The sequence below is a fragment of the Bos indicus x Bos taurus genome, chromosome 19, assembly GCF_003369695.1.
Source record: "Bos indicus x Bos taurus breed Angus x Brahman F1 hybrid chromosome 19, Bos_hybrid_MaternalHap_v2.0, whole genome shotgun sequence".
NCBI classification, from domain to species: Eukaryota; Metazoa; Chordata; class Mammalia; order Artiodactyla; family Bovidae; genus Bos; species Bos indicus x Bos taurus.
Window position 1 is genome coordinate 56,412,637 of NC_040094.1, and position 26,100 is coordinate 56,438,736.

At 58.9% G+C, this 26,100-nt stretch overlaps 1 protein-coding gene across 3 annotated transcripts in view; it reads left to right on the top strand.

Moving 5' to 3' along the window:
- Positions 1 to 26,027, top strand: part of UBE2O (ubiquitin conjugating enzyme E2 O) — a 49,199-nt gene extending 23,172 nt beyond the window's left edge. The window contains exons 1-18 of one of the 3 annotated variants that reach the window (XM_027518614.1): positions 13,289 to 13,657; positions 13,825 to 13,884; positions 13,992 to 14,102; positions 16,149 to 16,246; positions 16,751 to 16,814; positions 17,456 to 17,599; positions 17,873 to 17,982; positions 18,134 to 18,284; positions 18,488 to 18,960; positions 19,299 to 19,453; positions 19,680 to 19,792; positions 19,889 to 20,017; positions 20,545 to 20,634; positions 21,408 to 22,104; positions 22,303 to 22,439; positions 23,410 to 23,613; positions 23,719 to 23,776; positions 23,890 to 26,027. In XM_027518614.1, coding sequence (XP_027374415.1) covers positions 13,873 to 13,884; positions 13,992 to 14,102; positions 16,149 to 16,246; positions 16,751 to 16,814; positions 17,456 to 17,599; positions 17,873 to 17,982; positions 18,134 to 18,284; positions 18,488 to 18,960; positions 19,299 to 19,453; positions 19,680 to 19,792; positions 19,889 to 20,017; positions 20,545 to 20,634; positions 21,408 to 22,104; positions 22,303 to 22,439; positions 23,410 to 23,613; positions 23,719 to 23,776; positions 23,890 to 24,548 — 3,405 coding nt within the window. In that variant the 5' untranslated portion in view covers positions 13,289 to 13,657; positions 13,825 to 13,872 and the 3' untranslated portion in view covers positions 24,549 to 26,027. Of the gene's footprint in view, positions 1 to 13,288; positions 13,658 to 13,824; positions 13,885 to 13,991; positions 14,103 to 16,148; positions 16,247 to 16,750; positions 16,815 to 17,455; positions 17,600 to 17,872; positions 17,983 to 18,133; positions 18,285 to 18,487; positions 18,961 to 19,298; positions 19,454 to 19,679; positions 19,793 to 19,888; positions 20,018 to 20,544; positions 20,635 to 21,407; positions 22,105 to 22,302; positions 22,440 to 23,409; positions 23,614 to 23,718; positions 23,777 to 23,889 lie in introns of those variants that run through there. The other 2 variants (XM_027518612.1, XM_027518613.1) reach the window with 2 other exon arrangements.
- Positions 26,028 to 26,100: the final 73 nt, after the last annotated feature.

Here is a 26,100-nt window from a genome sequence, read left to right on the forward strand (position 1 = left end):
CCCCTCCCTGGTCCCTCCTTCCAGCCTAGTTCCCGAAGGAGCTGCCACCCTCCACTGCCTGCTTCCTTGGGGGGCCAGTGGCTCTCTGGTGGGGGTTCTGCTGACCACTGCCTCTGTCCCCAGCCCAGTTCCCACGGGTTCCCCCAAAGCCATCTGCTTCCAGGCAGGGCAGGTGCTGCGGGAGAAGGAAGCGGGGCGGTCAGAGGAGGCCTTCCTGATGGGATGACGCCCAAGCAAAGACTGGAGTCAGCTGTCTGGGCACGTGTAAAAGCCGTGATTGTCACCGTGGCGGCACCTCGTGTGTGACTGCTCATTGCACTTCCGTGCCCCCGCCTCCTCCCGGCTCTTCCCAGCCTGATGTTTCATTAACACCAGGCACACGCAGCGTCTGGCATCCTCGTGGGTGTGCAGATTGTCGTGTGAGTGTGTGGATAGATGGATGGATGGTCCACAGTCGCGTGAGCAGCCTGTGACAGATGTCAAGGGAAGCCAACCCAGGCTTCTGCAGGGCAGGCTCTGTCCCTGCCTGGCCGCTGGGAGAGGAGAGGCGGATCTGGAGCCCAGGCCCGAGGGAAGCGGGGTTCACGCTGGGTGCCCCGTCGCACCCTCTCCCTGTGTGGTTCACTGCACAGCTCTGTGCTTCACCTCCCGTTTCAGGGCAGTTCAAACTGACCAGTGAAGTAAGCCCTCCAGTCGTTGGCAGAGCATAAGCAGGGGTGGGCAAGAGAATTCCATTTCTATTACTCGCCACATGCCACTCATGTCCTGGGGGCTTCCATCTCAGAACCATCACAGACCTGCCACCTGCCATCACCCTCATGTGACTCAGTTGGACCTTGAAAGGATTGTGGCAGAGTGCTTGTCCCGTCTTCTTCCACTTAGATTGATGGGGGCTGCTGGATGCCGCCTGCGGGAGGTGGGGAGGATTCTTCAGACGCCAGCCTGGGGTCATCTTCTGGTTCTTCTTCACACTTCCGGTCCCGCAGCCTGTTGGCCAGTGCTGAGGGCCCAGAGATTAAGAGAAATACGGCCAGCCCCGGTCGGAGGGATGGGCTTTTCTGGTGGCACAGTGATGAAGAATCCTGCCAATGCAGGAGATGGCGGGTTCGATCCCTGGGTCAGCAAGATCCTCTGGAGATGGAAATGGCAACCTCCTCTGGTATTCTTGCCTGGGAAATCCCATGGAACAGAGGAGCCTGGCAGGGTACAGTCCATGGGAGGGCAAAGAGTTGGACACACCTGAGCAACTTAGCATGCGTGCAGGTTGGAGAGATAGCAAGGCTGAAATGTTTCTCGTAAAAGGTATATACCGTGTACCCGATACGTCTCCAGCCCTTCTCAGGCAGGGGTGCTGATGCTCCAGGGCGTTCGTCGAAATGTGTTAATGCATTTTCATCGATGCTGATTGCTACGGTCCTTTAGAGAACAGAAGATAGTCACCTTCTATGCCTTGAAGGCTCAGATGACAATGACTCTGGCCTTTCTGTCTTTGGAGGAGTTGTGAGCTTGCAGGACTGAGCTGGGTCTCTGGTACCTATAGGTGTTTTCTCCTCACCTCTCTCCAGTGGGTGGTGGCGAGTCCTTTCCTTGTTCCCAGCCACGCCAGTTACCACACGCTCAGCCTAGAAGCCAGCTGCTCAGTAAGCATTTGTGCTTCGTTCTGTTAGAAATCTTTTGCTCAGAGGGCAGGCTACCTGATCCTCCCCTGGTCTAATTCTGGTGACATGGGGTAGCTGAGAAAGGAAGACGTGACTGTCGAGGTGGGCGCTGGTGAGTAGTGAGGCCAGTCAGTTGCTCCCCGCGGGGCCAGCCTGTCTGTGGGGCTCCAGGTGGCTGTGCCGCGGACCGAGGGCATCAGGCCGGTTCAGAAGGCCATCAGCATTTTGGGAGCAGCTGGCTGTAGGACCGTTGCTCAGGGATGTGAGGCCCTGGCTCGCTTTCCATCCTGGAGGTGCTCACCTTGCTTCCTCCTCTCCTGTCTGTGCCTTGGCCAAAGCTCTTGCTTCCTGGGCAGGGGGTGGGGAGAGGACATGTTTGCAGCCCCCCACCCAGTTTGTGTTAGAAAGATGGAGTTTTGTAATTGAGGAAAGCAGAGGATGACAGTTATTCCGGGGTGAGTCCTGGAAGCTCCTGCCCCCCCGGTGTGGATCCGCCTTACCGGCCCACGGGGCAGCTCGGGGTGGGTGGGATGGGGGCACAGAGCCCTCACGGATGGTGAAGACAGAACTGCCCAGGAGGTCAGCCCCACCCCCACTCCACCGCCCAGCCCACCTCAGTGAGAACCTGGCCCTGGAGGAAGGACTCCGCCTTGGACCAGGGCTCTGGTGTGTATTTTTACTGCCTTTTCCTCCCATATCTGCATTTTTAAAAATAGCAATGCTGAGTGAATCCCTGTCAGTCTGAGTCTGCTGTAGAAGGTAGGGTGCATTTCGCAGGGAGTATGGCTGTTGATCAGCAGCAATTCTCAGCGTTTTGGAGTGTGGACTGCAGGAGCTGTGGGCTCTCCTGGGGAGAGGCGTCCCCAGCCTGCCACTGCGGGAACAGGCCCAGCTCTGCCGGCCAGCGATGACGTCATCTTGAAGGTGATGTCACTTTTCTGCGGGTTTGAAAGAGGGGAGGTGAAGAGGAGGGAGCAGGAGCGTTTGGGAGCCGAGGTCCCAGTGGTCGTCCCTGAGAACTGGACCAGGCAGAGACTGAGCTTCCTGCCAGGGTGGTTCTTTCTCAGACTCGGGGTTCTTACCCGTAAGGAGAGCCGCGTTCGATGCACCAGCTCCTGCCCGTCCGGCCACCGAGCTCTAAAATCCCTGCGGTTCTTGTGGCCGCAGTGTGGGGCCCAGAGCTGCCTTCCTGCCTGGAGGTCTCCACCATGGGAAAACCGAGTCGCCCGGGTGTCCAGGGACGTGTGCTGGCAAGTTCTGCTCTTTGCCACCTAGGCAGCAGCCCGCCTGGGTCAGGTCCCAGGACTCTTGGCCCCCAGGGTCTGGGGCTTTGTTCTTGGCGTCTGTCTGGAAGCTGATGGAGGCCAGAGTCTGGACCACCTGAACAGAGGTCAGAGTTGGGGCCACATCGTTTAGAGAACCTGGTCCCTATGTGTGCTCAAGGGCTGACCCGCTGGAGTGTGTCAGGTATACTTGGGCGGGGCGGGTGTGAGCCCAGCCTTGCTTTGCTAGTTATTGTAATCCACCTCACTTTTGCATCTTGATCCCCAGGTTTTTCATCTTTAAAAAAATTTTTTTAATTAATAACAGGGACCTCCCTGATGGTCCAGGGGTTAACTACAGGGAACAAGGGTTTGATCCTGCTCAGGCCATGGCGTGCGGCCAAAAAAAAAATTAAAAACAAATGTCCCTGAGTAGTCAGGGCCCTCTTTTGTTTTAGAAGAAAGTAGAGCTATTTTAACCAGGCTGGTAATCAGACTCACCCAGGGAACATTAAGAAATAGATTGCTGGTTTCACCTAGAGATTCATTCAGTAGGTTTGGGATTTTATATATATACATGAATCTGTATTTTTGACAGCGCCCTGAGGATTCTGATAGTTGCTTTAAACCTTAGTCCTCCTCCCAAGGGACCTGCCGAGGTGGCGTCCGTTTTTCTTCATAATCTTTTGCTATTTCAGCACAGCTAGGTTAAATATATCTAGCCTTCTCCACTCTGTTTTTATGGGGCCATTGGTTCGTTTCCACCAGTTGCCCTTCAGAGATCAAACACAGTGGTGGGTGTTCAGCCAAAACACTGCCTTGCTGTTGCTGATTTTAGGGCTTGGCGTCTGCAGGTGGGTGTCCAGTGGTTGAGATGCATTTTGAATCCCTCACTCTCAGAATCATGTCCTCCTTCAGACCTGTGATAATATGAATTCTGGCTGAGACGTCCTTCTTCCTGTGTGAGACCTAGAGGAGCTCAGAGGAAAGAAGTTTCGTGCTTAGTCAGACAGAAAATCAGGCCAGGGTCTCGTGTGCTGGACTCTGCTCACTGGTCACCCCTTCTCCTCCGACAGCACAAGGGCTTCGTGAGGCTTCAAGGCTCCTGGTCCTGGTGGGGGCCGGGGGCGAGGCTCGCTCCATGAGTGCCAGCTCTGGGACCACCCCCTGCATGCCGTCTCCAGGCCCTTGCTGCTGAGCGGGCCGTGAGGACTCCTTTCCCCCCCACCCCCAACCTCACTCCCCCGGACCTGAGAGCACCCATGCTGACCCCTGGCCCGGTGCTATCTTCTCCTCACCGGGTCCCTGGATCACACCTCTCCCAGGGTAGGCACCTCAGTGCCGCCGTGCCACCAGCTGAGCGCTCCATCTCCCGCGCGCTCTGATTCATTCTTGGCCGAGTCTCATGATACACCTCACTCTTGGTCATGGAAGTGGGTGTGTCTGCTCTCATTAAAAGGGGAGGAGAATTGTGACCGTATAAACAAGAAGGTGGTGACTGGCAGACTCCAAGATTTCCTGGGATTTTCTTTGAAAGAGCTCCCTGATACTGAGATCCTTTCAGTTTACACAAGACTTTTTAGAAATGCCTTCTAAATCAAGATGCACCTGTATGTTAATTTTTGCTTCTGTTTCTGTCTTTGTAGATGTTAGTTTCGTGTATTTGTTTCCTCCAGCTGAGGTTGAGTTCCTGGGGAGAAACCTTCAGGGGTGCAGTCCACGCTCTGCCTTGGCGCTCCCGTCACAGGGCCTTCTCAGGCCGGCGGGGGCGGGGGGATGGGGGCGGGCTTTGGGGGTGCACATTCCCAATGGACTCCCCACCTGGCCCCTCAGCAAGGGCAGGAGCTGGGCAGGTAGACCCCAGGGCTCCCAGGCACTGAGGGGACGACCTCTGGAAGGGGCTGCCCATCCCGGGACAGCCCAGGGAGGTGTCGGGACTTAGTTAGCCCCGCAGCCGGGGTGTGGCGGTGCTGTGGCCTCCGTGGCCCTGGCTCTCAGCGTGGCCAACGGCAACCTCGCTCCCTGTGCCAACGAGGCTGGAGGGACACTTCCTCCCCGCTACAGGGAGTCTGCTCTTTTGAGGTCAGTCAGGGTTTTAGGACTTAAAAATCAAACCAAGAGGTTAACAGCAGCCCCCAGGAGCCATTCAGTCTCTGCCAGGGTCATCAGGCCACTTGGTGCCTGAGTGACACCCGGTGCCCTAGGGTGGGTATCCCTTCCACGCCTTGAAATAGTGACGGCAGGTGTCTGAGGCACAGACGGAGGTTGGTGTACATCCCGGGAGGCTGTGCTTCCTCCACGTGGGGTCCTGACGCTTGAGGGAGGGCTTGGCTGCCCCGCTGGACTCAGACGCAGACCCCTTTAGCTGTTTCTCCTCCTCTCTGCTGCCTTTAAAATGCCAGTCAGAAGAGCCAGGATTTGCGGCTACGTATCACAATCGCATTAGGAACCTCTTCAGAATGCCTGCTTTCAGATTACCATCCAGGGGACCGACTGGGCAGGGAGCCTGGGCTGGGTCCCTCCTTCCACCCCGAGGCCCCTCTGTTGAGCCGCTGTTGAGTGAGAACATGGTGATGTGCCCATGTGTCACCCGGAGACCTTGTTACCCCGTGGGCTCTAAGGTGGCCGGGCTGGCGGGGGCCTCCGAGCCTGCATTTCCAGTGAGATCCAGGAAGATGACGAGGGCCATGACGAGGGCCACTCCTGCCAAATGAGGAAGGAGATAGCAGATCCAGGGCCCTGGAGTCCTGGTGCCGGTGGTCTGGGGCAGGCCCCTCACCTCTCTGAGCCTCCAGCCTGCTCTGTAGGGCGAGAGAGACTACAGCAGTACCTCCGACCTCTCCACGCAGGGCTTGTTCCTGCACAGTGTGAGCTCTGTGAAGGTCTGCCTGCGGGGTTCCCAGCCTGGGTCATCGTTCTGCGAGCTAAGCTGACATCAGACTCGTGGGGGAGAGGGAGGGGTCTGGAGAGCAGCCCCGAGCCCTCTCTGGGCCTGCTCTCTGCCTACTCAGGGATGCCCAGCAGCCCAGCCATAAGGACAGGCCTGAAACCACACTGTTGACTTCTCCTTTATCTCTTGAGGAGGGAGTTCTTCTCACTCTGAAGCTTCCCGTCTCGTACCCTCCTTCCGAATCCAGGAATCCTGGGCTCTTTTGTCCTTTTTGGAGCCAGGCTGATCAGGCTGGGGCCAGACACTGGGTGCAGTGCAGAGTTCCTGAAGGCGGGCGCTGCCCTCCCCCTGAGCGCTGTAGCGTCTGCAGACCCAGCTCTGCTGCCTGGGCTTCCGCTGGTCCACTGCCAGGCACAGCTGCCCGGCCCTCCCTCCCACTTAGGCAGTGGGACGCGGTCCCCTTTCTGTCCCCTTGGGCATGCTGAGTCTTGGGCCGTCTCTGCAAGCTGGCAGGCCGCAGCTGCAGTTTCCAGGCAGTGATGCAGCCATGCTGTATTGCCTGGCCCTGATTGCAGGCTTCTGGTCTGCGGCATGCCATCGGAGCAAGGGGGCCCTGGGGACAGGGCCACCACCCTGGGGGGTGAGAGTGTAGACGCCTGGCCAGCACAGCTTTCATCTGAAAGGGTGTGTGTGTGGGGGGGGTGTTCCTCTGCAGCCTGGCCCTTCCCACCTGCCCTTTGGCAACAGAAGTTTTTGTGTTATTTACTCGTGTGAGTGTTTTCAGGTATTTTCATTTTGTCTCCCCCCAACTAAATGTTAAGTTTTGTAAAGCCGGGACACATACCTTCGTATTTGTACTCTTATCTCGTTCTGAAATCTATAGAAAACACTAAAAAACTATTGAATTGATTGACCTCAGTCTTCAAATTCAGCGGAGCTTCTGTTGAGTGGTTTCTGTAGCATGGGATTGACAGAATTTTCCAGCGAGGGGCACCAGCGTTGGTCTGTTCTCCCACTGCCCAGCCGTTTCCAGCTCTTCTCCCGCAGGCACGTGAGGCCCTCCAGCCATTTGTGTTTGCTAGTGAAACCTTCGATCCTCAGGTGGGCAGCTTGCTGATGGCTGGATTTTTAGGGACTTTCAGTCACATGATGGTCAACTGCTGTGAGAAAGTCATTACTCTGGCATTCACTAGGCTCACTGGCCAGTCAGGTCCCCAGATCCATTCAGAACTGAAAGCTGACAGAGGAGCCCAGCTCCAGCCCATAGTTAGTACCGTTTCCTGCCACGCCCAGTGGGACTGTTCTGAAAGCCAGCATACTGACATTTTAAGTAAGGTCAGAAAGAGTTAAGAGTTTCCCCAACCCCACCCACGGTGTCTACGTGTAAACGTTTGGATCCTAGGATTTTTGATCGTTTGCTTGGTTCTGGCTCTAGACGAGCTTCTGACTAGAAGAATGTCTCCCTCCACTTGATATAACCGGCTGAAACCCAAGCCAGAAAGGACCAGCCAGAGAGGATCCGTGGAGCAGCTGGGTGGGGTGGGGGCTCTCAGACACCTTGAAAGTGACCCACCATTGACTACACCTTTTACGTCGTGACCCAGAACTCATGTATGTTATTTATGCAACTGGAAAAGTTTTCTGGAGATAGTACTCACCCTTCCTGTATGTGATAAGCCCAGTGTTGGCCATGACCCACTAAATTGATTTCATAACCCACTAACAGGTCTGAGCCCTCGGTTGGAAACAGTGTTGCTCAGGAATTCCCTGGCGGTCCAGTGGTTAGGACTCCCCACGTTGACTGCCAAGGGCCTGGTTCAGGAATGGGGATGGCACAGGCGAAACTGCATGGCAAAAGAAAAAAAAATCTCTGCTCTAGGGAGCATCCATTCTAGGATTCGCAAGGCTTTTCCGGAATTCTGCACCAAGGCGTAAACTTGCCAGCCTGCCAGCACGGCTCCTCTGGCCTCCAGACTGCATGTGTATTGGAAGGAGGTGGTCAGTATCCCTGGGCCTGCCCTTCTTTCCCCACCCATCTCTGCACCAGATCCTTCTACATCCTTTTAAAAGACTGTATACATTCCTTGTTTCGCAGTTTGTAATCTTATCAAGCCTTGAATCCGTAGGAACACTAAAAAGAATTTCACTTACCTCAGTCCTAGGTTTTAGCGAAGTTCCTATTGAATAGTTTTCCTCTAGTCTCACCCCCCAAACTGAGCTGGGCTTCTCAGCCAGTGGCCAGCGTGCCCCCGCCCCCGTCTCGCTCTGCAGTGCACAGGGCAGCCTCCGCAGTGAGTCCGGGTTCTCAGAGCCAAGTGGACTCAAGGGCAGCAGAACTGGGACCTACTGCAGCCTCTGTGACCTCGGCTGAGGGAGCGAGGGGAACTGGTTAGGGGACCCGAAGTCCCCCCACCCGACCCCACCCCCACCCCGCAGTGATCACTGTGCTGGCTCGAGGGGCAGGAGGGATCGTGTTTCTCCGATTGTTTGTACCCCTTGGGAATAGCAGGCCTTTAGAAATTTCCAGCATTGGTCTGACCTCATCATATTTCTTTGAGGAATCGTTCTTTGAGTCCTGGCCTAGGTAAACAGCCTCATCGTCTGAGTGTGTCTGCTGGACCTGCCACTTCCCCACACCACCCTACCCCAACCAGGGTCACAGAGGGCCCATCCCCCCCCAACACACACACCGTCTTCCACGTCTTCACTCACTCGCCAAGGGTGCCTTGTAGGGCTGGCAGACAGCTGGTCCTTGAGCCCCGAGTTTGAAGCTCCTCCCATTATCAGTTGAGGATCTGGTGCGGTCCATATCACTAACCCTCGGAGAAGCCCACGTGGTTCTCTTGCTCTGGGTCTGAAGGACACAGGCCCCTCCTCTCCCATGTTTTGACCTCCAGAGTTTGACAGGACAGTGGTGGGTGGGTGGCTTCCAGCCTCAACACAGACGTTCAGGCTCCTTTCAGGGCCATCCTCTGCCTGTTGTCCAACTTCCTACTGCTTCCCCGCGCATGCTAGGGGCCTTGTTAGTGGGTCCTGATCTTAGGGACCAGGCACAAAGGCCCCTTGTATCCCTCGGGCATGTGCTTGGCCCCCACGGAGCATGCTAACCCATAGGGCCACCCAGTCCTACAGGATGTGATGTTCAGATCCACTGGAAAGGAGCATCTTGTTTCAGCTTCCTTGTGTTTTCAACCAGTTGATCAGCCTTAGTTTGTCTTTTTCTCTCCTTAGAACATTTTTATTCAGTGATTTAGGTTCTCCCAGGTCAGCCAGGAGCAGTGTTGTGATTGAGGGTCTAGACCCTGAGCTGCGGCACCATCAGTGCCCAGCATCAGAGCCGCAGCGCAGGGGAGCTGTGTGCGCCTTGGGCGGCCCGTGGGGCAAGGGGCAGAGCCCTTGGGAGCCTAGAAAGGGGCGGGATGGACGTGTGCAGCCTCCCTGCAGGTGGCCGTCCCCCACGCGGGGTCCCCACTCCCTCCTGTGCCGCTACATTGCTTTCCGGCTTGAAGCTCCCCGTCAGTTCTGATCTCAGGAAGCAGCCAGAGGGCGATCCCTTAACCCACCTCTGGTGTCCACACCACTGGGCTCACCTGGGAGCAGCCTCGGGGCTCCTCAGCCTCCACACCGGTGATGCTTTGGCTGATCATTCTCCGCCGTGGGCTGTCCTGTGGTTTGTTGGATGTTTTAACAGCATCCCTGGCCTCCACCCACCAGGAGCCCCTTCCCCCAGCCTTGACAGCCAGGTGTCCACAGACATTGCATGTGTCCTCTTGGGGGCGCAGTTGCGCAGTTGAGAACTCTGGGCTGCCTGGTCCCAGTGCCTGCTCTGCAGCATCTTCTCTGCCCAATCGCCAGGTGATTCTCCCAGCATGCCCCGCCACAGAGAGCTGCAGGAGCTTCCGCCTCACTCAGGGTGGACTCTCGGGTCCTTCCCCGGTGCTTTCTCTGAGGCCTGAGACACCCGGCCTCGCCTCCTGCTCACTGCTGCTGTCACAGCCTCTGCTGGCCATTGAACACTCCAGGCACAGGCTCCCGGGTCTTTGGGGCGGCTCTCTTGTCTGCTTGGCAAGCTCCCTCCCTTAATACACCCAGACCTCTGGTCACATGTCACTTTGGAATGGCCTTTCCTGAGCACCCACTTAAAATAACTCACTCGTGCTCACCTCCCACTTCCAGTCACTCCCGCATACATTGCCTGGTAGTGCCTTGATTTTCTGTACGGCCTATGGCACTACCTGGTGGGTGGGTGTGTGTGTGTGTGGGTGGGTGGGTGTGTGTGGGTGGGTGTGTGTGTGTGGGTGGGTGGGTGTGTGTGTGTGCGCGTGCGAGTAATTCTTCTTGTGCTTCACTGAATGGAAGCTGAGTCAGAGCAGGACCTGTCTCAGCAGTGCCTGTTCTCCTGAAGCCTGGCTCCCCCACCCCCAAAGGTGCAGGAATTCCCCGCTCCCCATGGGTGGTGGGCATGTTGTTTGCTACTCGTTTCCAGAGGAGGCAGTGGAGGCAAAGGACATGTGTTCTTGGATCCCACCAGGCACATCCCTCAGACATGTCCCAAAAGTGTCTAAGCACAGGGAATTAATTATTATACCCAGGATCTTATAATAAGCTATAATAATGTACCAAGAAAAAAACTCACAGAAACAAATCTTCATGCTATACACTTGAAACTAACACAGGATTGTAAACCAGCTGCTGTTACGGTTGTTCAGTCGCCAAGTTGTAGCCGACCCTTTGCAACCCCATGGACTGCAGCGCGCCAGGCCTTCCTGGCCCCCACCATCTCCTGGAGTTTGCCCAAGTTCATGTCCATTGAATTGGTGGTGCCATCCAGCCATCTCATCCTCTGTCGCTGTCTTCTCCTCCTGCCCCTCAGTCTTTCCAAAGTAATGCACGTTCGTTTTAGAAACCACCGGTAGCCCCTCTTCACTCAGACACTGTGTTATTTTGGTGTGTTGTGTTGTCTTTTTTTTTCTGTTCAGAAACCTCCGACAGCTACAATTCTCCTCCAGAAATGTTAAACCATAGTTGACCACCTCAGAGCTTGTTCAGAATTCTAAAGCTGATCATGATAAAAACTACATCAGAGTGCACCCAACAAAGAATGAGACTGTGTCTGGCTTAGTCTCCCTGTGAACCTGGCCATTTCCTGGAGCAGGCGCAGTGCCCCCCTGGTGTCGGCCCCGTGTCCAGCACCTGTGGTCTGGGTACTGGATCTCTGGAGGGCGGGAGGAGCAGAGGGTGCTCTGCTGAGAGAGACCAGGAGGCTTCTCCCACCTGTGGCCTTGGCCTTGGCGGGTGCTCGGGGGCCCTCATGACGTCCGCCAGCTGAAGCCACGACAGCTGCCTGCCATGTGCTCCAGAAATGAACAGAGCAGTTACTGCTTTTACAACCAGGACAAGGATTGCTGTCTTGCAGAGTGCATGGAGCTGCCAGAAATGTGGTCTGCTCCGTTCTTGTCTCTACAGCTCTGGGAAGGGAGGAGCTTTTTCTGTGGTTAAGAGAATGGACTTGAGCTGGACTGCCTGAGTTCAAGTCCAGGCTGCATCACTTAGGAGCTGTGTGCCCCTGCCCACGTGACTTCATCTGCTCTTCATCCCAGTCTCCTTTTCTGAAGGCCAGGATGGTGTACTGGTTCCACGAAGTTGTGGAGGATTTCTCAGGTTGAAACACGTGAACTGCTTGAAGACCGCGTGCGTGTGGAGCGTGACACACACCAGGTGTGCTGTCGCTGTGAGGAGAGGCCTCCAGAACAGGGGTTCCTTCCAGAGACTGTGAGATGCCGGGAGCTCGTGCCCCGGGCAGGCAGAGGTGAGGAGGGCGAGGGGAAGGCCTGGTCCGTGGGCGGCGCCCAGCAGACGTGCAGAGAGCCGTGCCTGGTGTGGGGGCACACGGGCGCCCAGGAGGCAACGCTGTGGAGCGGAGAGGAGAGCCTGGCGAGTCATCCTGCCCTCCCGGGCGTTTTGTGCTCTTCTTCTGGGATTCCCAGGGGAGGGCACGTGGACAGAATCGTGGCCCCGGCGCCCCTCGCTCCTCCCTGCCATCCCTGCCACTCCCACTCGGCACGCACTGTGTCATTGTCATTGTCCTGCAGCATTAGAATCTGGAGACCTGGCTTCACGGTGGAAGGGAGTCTGGCTCTGGCAGGAGGCCGAGTGCAGGTCAGGAGAGCCCCACCCGTGGACACATTGGCTCCCCAGCACCCGCCCTCCACCCCCCGGGAGCTCTGTGACCTGCCTGTCCCACATCCTGGCAGCACTTGCGCAAGGGGAGGAAGGAGAAAGCCCACCCCTGGCCTGGCCACGATGCCAGCTTTCATGAGCTGTGGCATTCTTTCTTGGGCCTCCGAGCAACAGCCTCAGCATCCCCTCCGCCCACGGGGGCAGCAGGGCTGGGCCGTGTCCCTGCCGGGACTGTACCGACTCAGGGTCCGCCCCGGGCCGCTCCCATCCTTTCCCCAGGACGCTCTCAGGGACCGACCCCAACGTGAGGTGGGGCTGCTGTACCTCACGGCCAGATGCAGGGTCGCCTCCCACCCCTCGCAGCACAGCCCCTCTCCTAGAGGGCTTCCCCTCGCTGCAACTCCTGGTTTCCATGGCAAGTTGGAAAGACCTGTAGTTGTGGCTTTTTGAAGTCTAAAATGGGAGCAGAGGTTTGAGATAGAGCGGGACAGCACACTGAAAATACCATGTCCTACCTGGGGATTTGGACCCAGAGGGTTAGAGGACAGGAGGTTGGTTGAGTTAGCAAAACGGCACCGTCATTCCAGTACCTTCTTGGCAGAGTTCCACATGGCCCCTGGAAGCCTCCTGGGGTCTCGGAGCCTGAACTTGGGGTCACCAGCCAGTGGGCACTGGCTGAGCGCTGACCGTGAGCCAGGCGCCCGGGGGCCGTCTGTGCTTTCACCGCCTTGTGAACCTTCTGCGCCCCCGAGGGCTGCTGCGCCGTCTCGTCTCCGGCGAAGGTCCGCTGTGCCTAACCCGGGGCTCGCTCCCTGTGGGAGCATCTCGGTCGCCTGTTGGTGGCAGGCCCGTTGCTTCCGCTTTCCTTGTTTCATAAGTCACATTGCACGGATGCAGGGGTTTCGGTGACCTTGAGTGTCTCCCTTTTCAGTACCTCAGGCCACCTCATGGAGGTCGCCTTTCCAGGCCCCAGGTTCTGCAGTGGCGAGAGTAACCCTGAGGGTCTTCAGCTGGGTGTCTGTGGGAACAGCTCCTCCCCCCTCCTCGTTTGGGGTCTTGGAGGTTCTGCGCTAGGGAGGTGGGCAGTCCCAGAGCCCCCCTGTTCCCAGGATACAGTGAAGAACCCCAGAGGAGCCTCCCCAGGCTTGGGGGGCCAGTGCAGAAGGTGGGCTGGCTCAGTGGAGAACCATCGGGCTGTTGTGGGGATCCTGTGCCCAGGGGCAGGTGGGGGGACAGTCATGGAGGGAAGGGGTCAGCACTTGCTGTGCACAGAGGTTGGCGTCCTGAGTTACTCATCAGCCTACAGTGCTCCGCAGGACTGTCGATAAGGAGCAGGCTCCAGCTGGCTGGGCAGGATAGCCCAGATTAGAAGGTGGTGCGGCTGATAGCTGCCTCGGGGTGCCCTCCAGCCCTGCGTCATGCTCCTCCTCCAGCCCACCCTCCCCAGCACTCAGCGGCAGGGGCGCAGGGCAGGCAGAGGCGGAGGCAGGACTCCGCTCGTAGCAGAATGTTTTGCTCTCATTTAAGTGAGGCTTTCCACGGTCTGTCGCTTAGCCACCCTTTCCGGTGTGATCAGTTCCCTCCAGTGAGCCCGACTTTCACCGTGGACCGGGGAGGCTGCCCCTGGTCTGTCCCTGATCAGAGTGCGGTCCTGTCCCCAGATCCAGGTGCCGGGGAAGGGCGTGTGGGATTTGGGAAAGCCCCGGGGAACTCGGGGTTTTTGCGCTTGGCTGCACGTAGTGAAGCGCTGCTGCACTAAGGAGCTGGTAGCTGGGAGGAGGCCGTACCCCCTGTGACTGGAGGCCGAGCTCTCACTCTCTGCTCTCTGTTCCAGCTGAAGCTCGAGGACCGCTCCGTGGTGCCCCGCGATGTGGTCCGGCACATGCGCTCCACTGTGAGTCCCCGTCCCACCCGGCGGGCATGGCCCTGGGGCAGGTCGGGGCAGGTCTGGGGTGGCCCCCAGGGCACCTTCCCTGGGCCTGGATGCCTTCTCGCCCGCAGGACAGCCAGTGCGGCACCGTGATCGACGTGAACATTGACTGCGCCGTCAAGCTCATCGGCACCAACTGCATCGTCTACCCCGTCAACAGCAAGGACCTGCAGCACATCTGGGTGAGCCCCCTGCCGGCCTCCCCCCACGGGGCTCTGCTTCTCTCCGAAGCATCTTCCAGGTCGAGCGGCCAAGCCCAGTGCTCAGCCTCTCCTTGCAGCCTGTGGCGCTTCTCACGTGTCAGCCATCCGGACTTGAGGTCAGGTGGCGCTTTATGTCTCTGGCAGACAAGGCTGGTTTCCTTTCTCTTCTAAGACTTTGTGTCGTCGTTTTTGAAACAATTTTTTCCAGTAGTTTATGCATTTCCGATTCCAAGCTTGCTGAAGGTTGTAGGTGCCGTGTCTCCCGCAGCCTCGGGAGCCACACCTGGTGCCGTGTCAGCACTGGCTCCTGCCTGTTCTCCCTCTTACCCACCCCTCTCTCCCCGCCTCTCTTTTCTCCTCTTTTCTGAAACTTTGTTTTTAACCTTTTTTTTTTTTTGGCCACACCATGCAGCGTGTGGGATCTTAGTTCCCTGACTAGGGAACGATCCCGTACCCCCCTCCCTGCCTTGGCCACGTGTTAACTGCACGGCCAGGGAAGTCCCTGCTTTTCTGAAACTTCTGAAAGCAAGCTACAGATATGATTCTATCTGCCCCCGAGTACTAAGTGTATATTTTCCCAAAACAGAAACACTCTCCTATTTAACCACCATTCAAATCCCTAGATTGGGACCTTGACCCGTTACTGTCCATCCACAGACCCACTCAGTTGTTCCATCAATCTCCGTTTTCCCCTTCTGACCCGGCCTCCATCAGGAGCGCACGCTCAGTCGTCAGTGCTTTGACCTCCCCAGGCTGGAGCAGTTCCCAGTCCTGCTTTGTCTCCCTGTCCTGGGTGACCCCGAGCATGGGGCCGTCCGACAGTGCCCGTGACAGCCTCGGGCCCCGCGCTTCTGGCAGAACTGCCCCAGAAATACCGCTCAGCTCTTCCCTGGCCCTGGAACGTGCCTCGGCTGCAGTGTGGGGACGTTCTCTTTGCTCCCCAGTCGTGTTGAGCTCTGCTGAGCTGCCTCCCAACAAACTCAGATTTCACCCCTTGGCCAGCGATCATATTGGTTTTGTGGGGAGATATTCCGGGATTGTGTCAATAAACTGGTGGTTCTCAACTCCCATCCACCAGCCTTAGCCTCCATTAACAATTCCCACCTGACCCAGCCAGCAGCCTGATGGCTGCTAAATGGTGATTTCATGACACCATCACTGCCTGCTTTATTATGAGTTTGGCATTCTACCATATGGAAGAGCTGTACTTTCTGTCCCATTTATTTCCTCATTTTTTACATCAGATGCAGAGACTCCTGTTTTATTCATTGGTTGTAATCCGTTACTTGTTCTGTTGCTTCAGTGATCCCACCCAGATTTGGCCAGTAGGAACCCCTTCAAGCTGGCATCTGTGCTCTTTTGACATGTCTCCACCATTTTTTTAAAAAACACTTTACTTTCCATATTGTTTGATTTCTGATCCAGACTAGAATCAGCCGTTTCTTCAGCGAGCCCTAGTTTCTTTCAAAAGCCATGATCTCAGTGCAAACTGGGTGTGCTGATTGCTCCTGGGCCCCATTCAGGGCAGCGCTAGGGAATCCACGTATGTGTATCTAGGTGGATAAGTGCACACATCTATATGTGTATGTAGGTGGATAAGCATGCACGTCTAAATGTGCCTGTGCCCATCTTGTGTACGTATTCAGATGTGTGAGCCCGTCTTGATCCCTCTGACCCCAGTCCAGCTCCTCCCTCTTCCCCTTCCTGTGTTAGTGGCTGCTGTCCCCAGCAGGGAGACTTGGCTCTTGATATCCTCCATATAGTTATCTGTTTATTTAAATCACTTTACTGTGTAACCACCCACCCCAGCTCACTCCCACTCACGTGTCCTGTGTCCTCAGAAGGCCGTCCAGCCTCTGCCCCTGTGGGGGCGAGCAGCTGGGGACTCTTGGGGGAAGCTTGCTGCACAGTTACTAGGTCCGACCCACATGGAGCCTTCCTGCCGTCTGTGGGGCCAAGAGGAACGAGGGTTCTGGACACCAGAGTCCTCCGTCGTCTCTCACCGCCTGTCTGTCTGGTCTGCAGCCCTTCATGTACGGGGACTACATCGCCTACGACTGCTGGCTGGGCAAGGTCTACGACCTGAAGAACCAGATCATCCTGAAACTGTCCAACGGCGCCAGGTGCGGTCTCCCCACCACACAGGAGCCCTCGCAGGGCGGGGCCGCTGGGGAAGGGGCAGGGGTGCGTCCTAGGTCCCCCGAGGGCCATGCCAGGGGCTGCGGGCCTTGCGTCTCAGGGCCCGACCCTGGGCTGGTCTCCTTGTCAGCCTGGCTGGATTCTCCGGCTCAGTTCCTGGTCTTCGCTCTACCCTGGCTTGGGGAGACCCTCGTCATCACATAGGACCCCCAAGAGGGGCTGATGCTCTCCTTTAGGCACTTTAAGGGGGTGAACGCTGAAATCTGCTGGCTGAGTCCTGTTTGTTTTAGAGAGTTCCTTGTTCCAGTGCAGGGACTAAGGTGTGGGTGGAGGGTGAATTACCCATTTTAAGGCCTGCAGAGGCACTGACGCCTCCACACAAGTCCTGTAGACACTGACCAGCTCCTTCCGGGGTCCTGGCTGCCTCGCCTCCCCTGAGACTCAGGGACTGGGTCCGGTGCCCACCAAGCCCCCGCCCCCTATTGCAGGTGCTCCATGAACACGGAGGATGGCGCCAAGCTCTACGACGTCTGCCCGCACGTCAGCGACTCTGTACGTTGGCTCCACCCCAGGAGCCTGGGGGGCCGCGGGTGGGGGGCGCGTCTCCTGTTCCTCAGCCCTGGGCTCTGCAGGAGGGAGCTTAGGGGCTTCTCGGCAGAGAGCCAGGGTCTGGCCCGGGGCGACCAGTGGTCTCAGCCAGTGCTTTCCTGGAAGGAGGGGGTGTGTATCAGAAGGTGTAAAAGCTTGGGTGTTTGCAGGAAGCATAGAACTTTCTTTGCGTTTTGTTTTTATCTCATCCTTTTAAAATCTCCCTTTTTCTTGGAGTGTACACAGTATTTTACTGTGATGTGACATTTTAGAGCAGTGGTAAATGACAGTTTTTAAGTAATACTAGGAGAGTGTGTGTGATCAAGCAGGTTTGGGGACCCCTGCTCTTAGAGCTTTGTCCCCCCAGACCAGCAGCATTGTTGTGGCCCGAGAGCTTGTTATAAGCAGGATGGGCCAGCCGTGCCTTTTAGTGAGTAAAACCCCTGGCGGTTTGTGTGCATCTGAGGTCTGAGAGGTGCTACTCTGCAGTCTTAGGTGGTGTGGAGCATGGAGGCCTGGGGTGGACGGCAGGTGTGGACACTGCTGCCCCCGCCCCCTAAGAGGCAGCACTCACAGGGACCCTCCTCTGGCCCCCAATCCTGCAGGGTCTCTTCTTCGATGATTCCTATGGCTTCTACCCGGGCCAGGTGCTCATTGGCCCTGCCAAGATCTTCTCCAGCGTCCAGTGGCTGTCGGGCGTCAAGCCGGTGCTCAGCACCAAGAGCAAGTTCCGCGTGGTGGTCGAAGAGGTAAGGAGGAGGCGTGGCAGGGAGTGAGGCCCGGGCACTCCTGCCCAGCCTGCCTCGCCTGGAAGGGGGCTGCTCTGAGGACGGGGAGCCCGGGCTGAGCGAAGGAAGGAGGTGGCCAGTGGCAGGTCCGCTGGGCCCTTCTGGAGGGAGGAGGCCTCCGTGACCTCTGGGAGGGTCTGAACTACGATGTAGACCTGCCTCCCGCTCTGGAGGACGGCTGCGGGAGCGAGCGGCATTAGTCTGCTGACCGGGCCTGTCCGCCCGCCTCCCCAGGTGCAGGTTGTAGAGCTGAAGGTCACCTGGATCACCAAGAGCTTCTGTCCAGGGGGCACGGACAGCGTCAGCCCCCCACCCTCTGTCATCACCCAGGAAAACCTAGGCAGGTGAGCGGCCCCAGCACGCCCCCTGCCTGCTCCAGCAGCCCCAGAGGTGGTCCCCAAGCAAGTCTCTGGGCCACAGGCACAGATGCCGGGGGTGTTGCCGAGGACCCCCTCGCCCAGCGTCTGCCTTTCCCCTCTCCCTCTCGCCTCCCAGGGTGAAGCGTCTCGGATGCTTTGACCATGCTCAGCGGCAGCTTGGGGAGCGCTGTCTGTATGTCTTCCCAGCCAAGGTAGAGCCGGCCAAGATTGCCTGTGAATGTCCAGAAAAACACTGCGCCCAGGGGGAGGGCTCTGTGGCCAAGAAGGTATGTCCTCGGGGTTGGGGCTTGGCGGGCGTTTGAGGAACTGGCCTTGAGCCATTTCCACAGCAGGAAGGTCTGTGCCTTAGGCCTTGGGGGGCAGCCCTGATGACCCTTGCAGGCCAGTTAGGTGTATACAGCCGTCACCCCTCGACCGAGCTGCCTGGAGTCAGCTCTCCATGGCGCCCGCCCTCCCGCTCTGCCGGCAGGTGAAGCGCCTCCTGAAGAAACAGCTTGTGAGGATCACATCTTGCTCCCCGGACGTCCAGTGCTCCAGGGACCATTCCATGGAGGACGCAGGCAAGAAGGGGGCGGCCAAAGCCAAGAGCGAAACGGGCTCCGCCAGCCCCGAGGAGACGCCCGATGGGTCCTCCAGCCCAGTGGAGATGCAGGACGAGGGCCCAGAGGAGGCCCACGAGGCGGGTGAGCAGCTGCCCCCCTTCCTGCTGAAGGAGGGTGGGGACGACAGGCTGCACTCGGCCGAGCAGGACGCGGACGATGAGGCCGCCGACGACACAGACGACACCAGCTCGGTGACCTCCTCCGCCAGCTCCACCACCTCCTCCCAGAGCGGCAGCGGCACGAGTCGCAAGAAGAGCATCCCCTTGTCAATAAAGAATTTAAAGAGGAAACACAAGAGGAAGAAGAATAAAATCACACGCGACTTCAAGCCGGGGGACAGGTAGACTCAGGGGCACCCTCTTTCCTGGCTGGGTGTCTAGCCCGAGACCGTTCCCTGGCACCTGCACGCAGGCGGGCTCATGGGTGCACATGTGGTATGAAGCCCCATGCGGGCTCAGGGGTGCCTGGGGTCGGCCAGGTGGGATGGAAGGATCTGAGAACGGGAGAGGGTGAGACCAGGGTTGAGGGATTCTCTGGAAGATGCTGGGCATGGAGACTGCAGGGGAGCAGCGCTGTTTCCTCCCTCCTGCCTGAAGCTGAGTTCCAAGTTGCCAAGCCCACAGGGAGGGCAGGTGGGGAGGGAGCATCCCTGGCCTTTGCTCACTGGCCCGCCTGCAGGGTGGCTGTGGAGGTGGTGACCACGATGACCTCGGCGGACGTGATGTGGCAGGACGGCTCCGTGGAGTGCAACATCCGCTCCAATGACCTCTTCCCTGTGCACCACCTGGACAACAACGAGTTCTGCCCCGGAGACTTCGTGGTGGACAAGCGAGGTAGTGCTGGGCGCGGCTCAGGAGGAAGGGTCAGGAGGTCTGGCATCAGGCCTCCCCTGGGAGGTGGCTCCCGCTATGGACGGGGCAGCCTTTCTGGCCTTCTCTGACCAAGCCAGGGAAGCAGTGGGTCCTGGGCTCCTGTGCTTTACCTGCAGCCGGCTGTGGGGGCAGCCGGTGGCCCCAACGGGGTGCCTTAGCTCACTCCTCGCCTGCTCTGGGTCCACAGTCCAGAGCTGTCCGGACCCCGCTGTCTATGGCGTGGTGCAGTCTGGGGACCACGTGGGCCGCACGTGCATGGTGAAGTGGTTCAAGCTGCGGCCGAGCGGTGACGACGTGGAGGTGAGCAGGGGCCGCCGCCCCCGTGTCTCCTTCAGGGTGGGCTTTGGTGAGCTGGGCATAGAGCCCCCAGGCTCACGACCGCCCATCCCGCCCTAGCTGATCGGAGAGGAGGAAGACGTGAGCGTCTACGACATCGCCGATCACCCTGATTTCCGGTTCCGCACAACTGACATCGTCATCCGAATCGGTAACGCTGAGGACGGAGCCCCGCACAAGGAGGACGAGGTAGGGCGTCCTGCACGGCCGCTGCAGTACCTGTCGATGCCGCCAGAGGGCGCCCCGCCCCGCGAAGGAGGTGCCCCGCCCCGCCCCGCCCCGCCCCCTGTAGGGCCCGCCTGCCGGTCTACACAGCTGCTCCCCGGGCTCCACGGGTGGTTTCTTAGGGGCGCCCAGCCCTGTCCTCAGTCCTGTGAGCGTGGTGGCAGGTGCCGTAGGAGCACAGGAGAGGCCTGGGGAGGTGACTCTGAGCTGGGCCCCAGGGAACAAGTGGGGACATATGGTGAGGTCAGGCAGATTCTGGGCAGGGGAGAAAGGGGTACCAGAGCCCCAAGGCTGGAGCCTCATCCAGGGGGCATCCAGAGAGACCAGGCTCAGTGGACAGCGAGTATTGGCGGTGTTTCAGCCAGAGGGCTGTGCTCTCAAGTACTCACGTTGGTCTCTGGCCGGCGCCCACACCGCTTCCATTCTCACGGCCCTGCCTGTGCCCTCACTCTCGGAGAGCTGCCCTTGACCCCGTCCTGTTTCCACTGCAGCCATCGGTAGGCCAGGTAGCCCGCGTGGATGTCAGCAGCAAAGTGGAGGTGGTGTGGGCTGACAACTCAAAGACCATCATCCTGCCCCAGGTGAGACCCCCGGGAGCCCATGGCTCAGCTCCAGACTGTGACAGCCAGGCCAAGGGCTCAGGGCCTTCCTGGAAAAGGAATCTTCTTTTGGGGAGCAGGGTCTTGGGGAAAGGAAGGGCAGTGTTACACCCAGAGCCCCGGATGAGAGTCGGGAGAGCAGAGAGGCTGCCTGCAGTGGGCCCAACCGTCCCGCCCCACCTGGCAGGCTCCTGGTTGCCAGGCATGTCTAGGTTCTCACAGATCTACCTGGATCCCTATTTCACTGCGCTGAGAATGCACAGGTTGCGCCCTGTAAGAAGCAGCCTTCCCCCACCACTTCTAGGAAACTGTCACAGATCGGGGGGCAGGAATGGACAGGCTTTCGCAGCTCCATTTCTGTGCCCCTCGTTTGATCTGATGCTCACACCCCAGCTCCCCTCTCCCTGTGCCAGTACAGGATGGACGAAGGAGTGGCTCCCCCTTCGTCTAGGAGGCCATTCCAGGAATGGGAACAGAGTCACAGAGTCTGCCGCGGTCCAGCGGACCAAGTGCGGTCAGTGACGAGGAGGCTGGCACTGGCATTTGCTGTACCCTGGACCCAGGGGCTGGGCTGGGGTGCCTCCCAGAGGCCTAGGGACCACCTAGCGCAGAGGCCCAACCGCGAGGCCAGAGCAGGAAAGGGAGAAAGGGCGGCAGGGCTGCTGAGGCCTCAGGGTGCCCGGTCAGTGTCAGCTCTGAGGCTCGGGGTCCCTGGCAGAGGGCCTCTGACCAGCCCGCGCCCCATCTCCCCTCAGCACCTGTACAACATCGAGTCTGAGATCGAGGAGTCGGACTACGACTCAGTGGAAGGCAGCACCAGTGGAGCGTCCTCAGACGAGTGGGAAGACGACAGTGACAGCTGGGAGACAGACAATGGGCTGGTGGAGGATGAGCACCCCAAGATAGAGGAGCCCCCCATCCCCACCGCCGAGCAGCCAGCAGCCCCAGAGGAGGACAAGGGTGTGGTGATCAGCGAGGAGGCTGCCACGGCCGCCATCCAGGGGGCCGTGGCCATGGCCGCCCCCGTGGCCGGGCTGATGGAGAAGGCGGGCAAGGACGGGCCCCCGAAGAGCTTCCGGGAGCTGAAGGAAGCCATCAAGATCCTGGAGAGCCTCAAGAACATGACGGTGGAGCAGCTGCTGACAGGCTCGCCCACCTCCCCCACGGCAGAGCCTGAGAAACCCACGCGGGAGAAGAAGTTCTTAGATGACATCAAGAAGCTGCAGGAGAACCTCAAGAAGACCCTGGACAATGTGGCCATCGCCGAGGAAGAGAAGATGGAGGCGGTGCCGGAGACGGAGCGCAAGGAGGACAAGCCCGAGGGGCAGTCGCCAGTGAAGGCCGAGTGGCCCAGTGAGACCCCGGTGCTCTGCCAGCAGTGCGGCGGCAAGCCTGGAGTCACATTCACCAGCGCCAAGGGCGAGGTCTTCTCGGTGCTGGAGTTCGCACCCTGTGAGTTCGTCTGGCCTCACTCCAGGGCCAGGGCGCCGTGTCCCTGGAGTGGGCCCCAGTCCCCATGCCAGGAGAGGGCGGCGGGGGAGGCGGGGGCTTTGTCCACCTGTCTGGGGAGCACATTCAGCCGCCGCTGCTCCTCCGGTTGGCGTTCCCAGGCCTCGCCTGAGGGACTGACCACCCTCTTTCCCCCTCTAGCGAATCACTCTTTTAAGAAAATTGAGTTCCAGCCTCCAGAAGCCAAGAAGTTCTTCAGCACAGTGCGGAAGGAGATGGCACTGCTGGCCACCTCACTGCCTGATGGCATCATGGTCAAGACATTCGAGGACAGAATGGCAAGTAGGCGGGCTTGGGCAGGCACAGGCGTCCGGGTGGGCACTCCGGAGGCTGCAGCCTCAGGCCCTGGGCCTGCAGGCCTGGGGGACACCCGCAAGGCCGCCCGCCTGCAGCCCCTCCTCACAGGGCAGGAGAGGCTCCAACAAATCTCCCACAGCTGTGTCTAGACCAGACAGCCGCCCTTTTAAAGCTTAGTTTAAAATTATGTAATACGTTACTTGACTTCTCTCTTTTTTTGAAAAATTAGAACGTTACAGGAAAAGCTGTATTATCCTTTGACCGGTCCTTGACCCAGCCCCAGGGGCAGTGACTTTAGGAGGCTCACCTCCGGCCCAGCCCTGGAGAAAGGGGCCATGGGAAAGGGACCGCAAAGAGGGATGCTGTGGAACGGGCCTGCCGGCACTCCGCCGGTCCGCTCAGCCCTGGCGGTCTCTCGGCTGGTGGCGTTGCCCTGGTGATGGTGCCCCTGCCCCGGCCCTCAGCCTGGGTCTCTGATGTGTGTGCAGAGCCTCCTTAATGACTGACAGAGCATTGTCCTCGAGTCCAGATCCTCTCACCCCTCTAGATCCCTCGAAGCCAGTGCAGCCGTGCCATCCTGGAATGATCTTTCCTCTTGTTGGCTGTCACTGTTGTTGCCTTCATGGGGTGGTGGGGTGTGCGGGGGGAGGTCACAGTGGTGTTTGAGGAATGCAACTTACAAGTAGTAGTTTATTAAAAAAAAAAAAAAAGTAAGATAAAAACCAGTTTGGAAAATTCCTTTCATGCCAGGAGTTAAGAGGTGCCAAGTGGGTCTGTACAGAGTTGTCTGCATTCAGCTTCTCTGTTGCTGTCAGCGGGTGTGTGGATCCTGGGGCCGCTCCTGCTCCCTCTGCAGCCGCACGGCACCCTGGAAGACTGGAAGTGGGCTCCATGTGCGGGTGCCCGATGCCCACATCAACCTCCCTACTCTCTCCCTGTACCCCCCTCTAGGACCTCTTCTCGGCCCTGATCAAGGGCCCCACTCGCACCCCCTACGAGGACGGCCTCTACTTGTTCGACATCCAGCTCCCCAACATCTACCCGGCCGTGCCCCCCCACTTCTGCTACCTCTCCCAGTGCAGTGGCCGCCTGAACCCCAACCTGTATGACAACGGGAAGGTGTGCGTCAGCCTCCTGGGCACCTGGATTGGAAAGGTGGGTCAGCGCTGGCTCGCGGTGAGGGTGGGGGCGGGCCAGTCCGGGCAGGCGTCTGGGACACAACTGATCAGTGTGCACCGTGTGTGTGTGTGTGTGCTGCAGGGGACAGAGAGGTGGACGAGCAAATCCAGCCTTCTCCAGGTGCTTATCTCCATCCAAGGTAGGCGGGGTGCGGCTGGAGGGCACCATCACTCTGGCCATGGCGCCCCTTGACCTCCCGTCTAGGGGTGGAGGTTGGGCCAGCCCTGAGGGACTTCCCCTTCCCTCTTGCAGGTCTAATCCTGGTGAACGAACCGTACTACAACGAGGCAGGCTTTGACAGCGACCGAGGCCTGCAAGAGGGCTACGAGAACAGCCGCTGCTACAACGAGATGGCCCTCATCCGCGTGGTGCAGTCCATGACCCAGCTGGTCCGGCGGCCACCCGAGGTCTTTGAGCAGGAGATCCGGCAGCACTTTAGCACCGGTGGCTGGCGGCTGGTGAACCGCATCGAGTCCTGGCTGGAAACCCACGCCCTGCTGGAGAGGGCCCAGGCGCTGCCCAACGGGCTCCCCAAGGACAGCAGCTCGCCGGAGCCGCCGGCTGTGGCCGAGCTCTCAGACTTCGGCCGAGAGGAACCTGAGGACGGGGGGCTGGCCCCCGGGGAGGCCTCCCAGGGCTCAGACTCGGAGGGCCCGGCCTCAGCCCCCAGGGACCGCACGGAGCAGGCCTCGGAGGCCCCGCCCGATGCCTCGGTGCCGCCCAGCGTCAAGCCAAAGAAGAGGAGAAAGAGCTACCGGAGCTTCCTGCCCGAGAAGAGCGGCTACCCTGACCTCGGCTTCCCCCTCTTCCCGCTCTCCAAGGGCTTCGTCAAGAGCATCCGGGGAGTCCTGATGCAGTTCCGGGCTGCCCTGACGGAGGCGGGCATGCCCGAGAGCGCGGGGGACAAGTAGCCAGCAGCCCCGGAGGAAGGCACGTAGGTGGCCACAGGGAGAGGCCTCCCCCCTTCCCTCTCCTCCCCTGTCCCAGTGCAGGCCCCGCCCCCTGCCCTTTGCCCCCTCCTCCCAAGGTGAGTTTGCTGCTGACGTGCAGGAAGTTTCTTGAGATGCTGCCATTTGTATTCCGAAGCAATCTTCCAACAGGCAGGTGCCCTGTGGCAAAGGAAATCAGAACCGCGCAGCTGATTTTCCCCTTGTAGTCCCAGGCAGAGTGCCCCTGCGCTTCCTCCCGCGCCGTCTCACCCTCAGGGCAGGGGTGGGCTCTCCCTGGGGTCTGACACAGGAGAACACAGGCCACGTGGACGTGCCTTGCATGAAATGTGGGTTGCCGCGGCGGTTGCCCCGTCCCGCCTGCCCTCTCGAGTCCCGCTGACGCTTCCTGGTGTCCCGGGCCCGCCCGTCGCCACCACCTGCCAGGTCTTCCCTCGCCCCCAGCTCGGCCACCCTCCCCAGAGCGGTGCCGCCGCCACTGACTCCCGGCTGGGCCCTGGCCTGTTGAACTTGCTCTCTGCGAGAGGTGGGCACCAGGCCGGGTGCATGGCGACGCCCGGGAGGTGGTGGCCCTCGCACGCTGCCACGGGGTAAGGACAGGGAGCTGCTGCTGGGAAGACACGGCTATAGGTGCCTTGCCCTTCCTGCCCCTCGGGGTGAGGGGGATCGCAGCTCTGGCTTTGAGGTCCCCGGAGGCGGGAGCAGCAGCACAGACGAGGGCCTCTCCCGTGGACTCGGGCCCTCTCCCCTCCTGTGTCCAGTGCTCACGCCGGCAGGGGTGGCACGCAGCTCATGGAACTCAGAGTGGGCCAGCCCTCTCCCCGCCCCAGACAAGAACACAGCCTGTCAGCCCTGCGCTTAAAACCGCAGGCTCGATGTGGCAGAGTGGCGGCCAGCAGGGTTTTCCCTCGCAGAGCTGGGCCCAGAGGTTTACAAGTTTTCTAAGCGTTTGATAATGTGAAGCTCCAGGTGAAGGGGATGCCATTGAGCACATCGCAGCTATGTAATTTTTGGTGTATGTAATGTAATATTTAAGATTGAAAGAATAAATCAAAAAATATTAACTCTTACTAGGAAAAAAAAAGAGACAAAATAAGAAGCCAAAGCATGATGTGTCTTGTCCGCCTTACGCTGGCTCCACACCTGGGCCGCCGTGAGCACGCGGCCGGCGGCAGCGCGGGGGAGGACGGGGGCCAGACCAGGGCTGCGGCGATTGGAGGCCGGAGTCGGGGTCTTGTTTGAGGATCACCCAGAGTGACTGGCGGGGCTGTGCTTCCCGGTGCGTTGTTCACGTGGAGATGTGAATGCCTATTGCTTAAGATATCTGTATAAAGTGCTGTGTGATTAAACTTTTTTTTTTTTTACTTGCATTTTTTTTGGTTTGGCTCATTACAGTGTACAAAACAGACAAGGTGGCACCATTAAACCTGCCTCTGCCATTCATCTGGCTCTGTCGCCTTTCTTTCCCTCGGGGGCACCTCACACACCCTCCCCAGGGGAAGGAAAGATCCCTGTG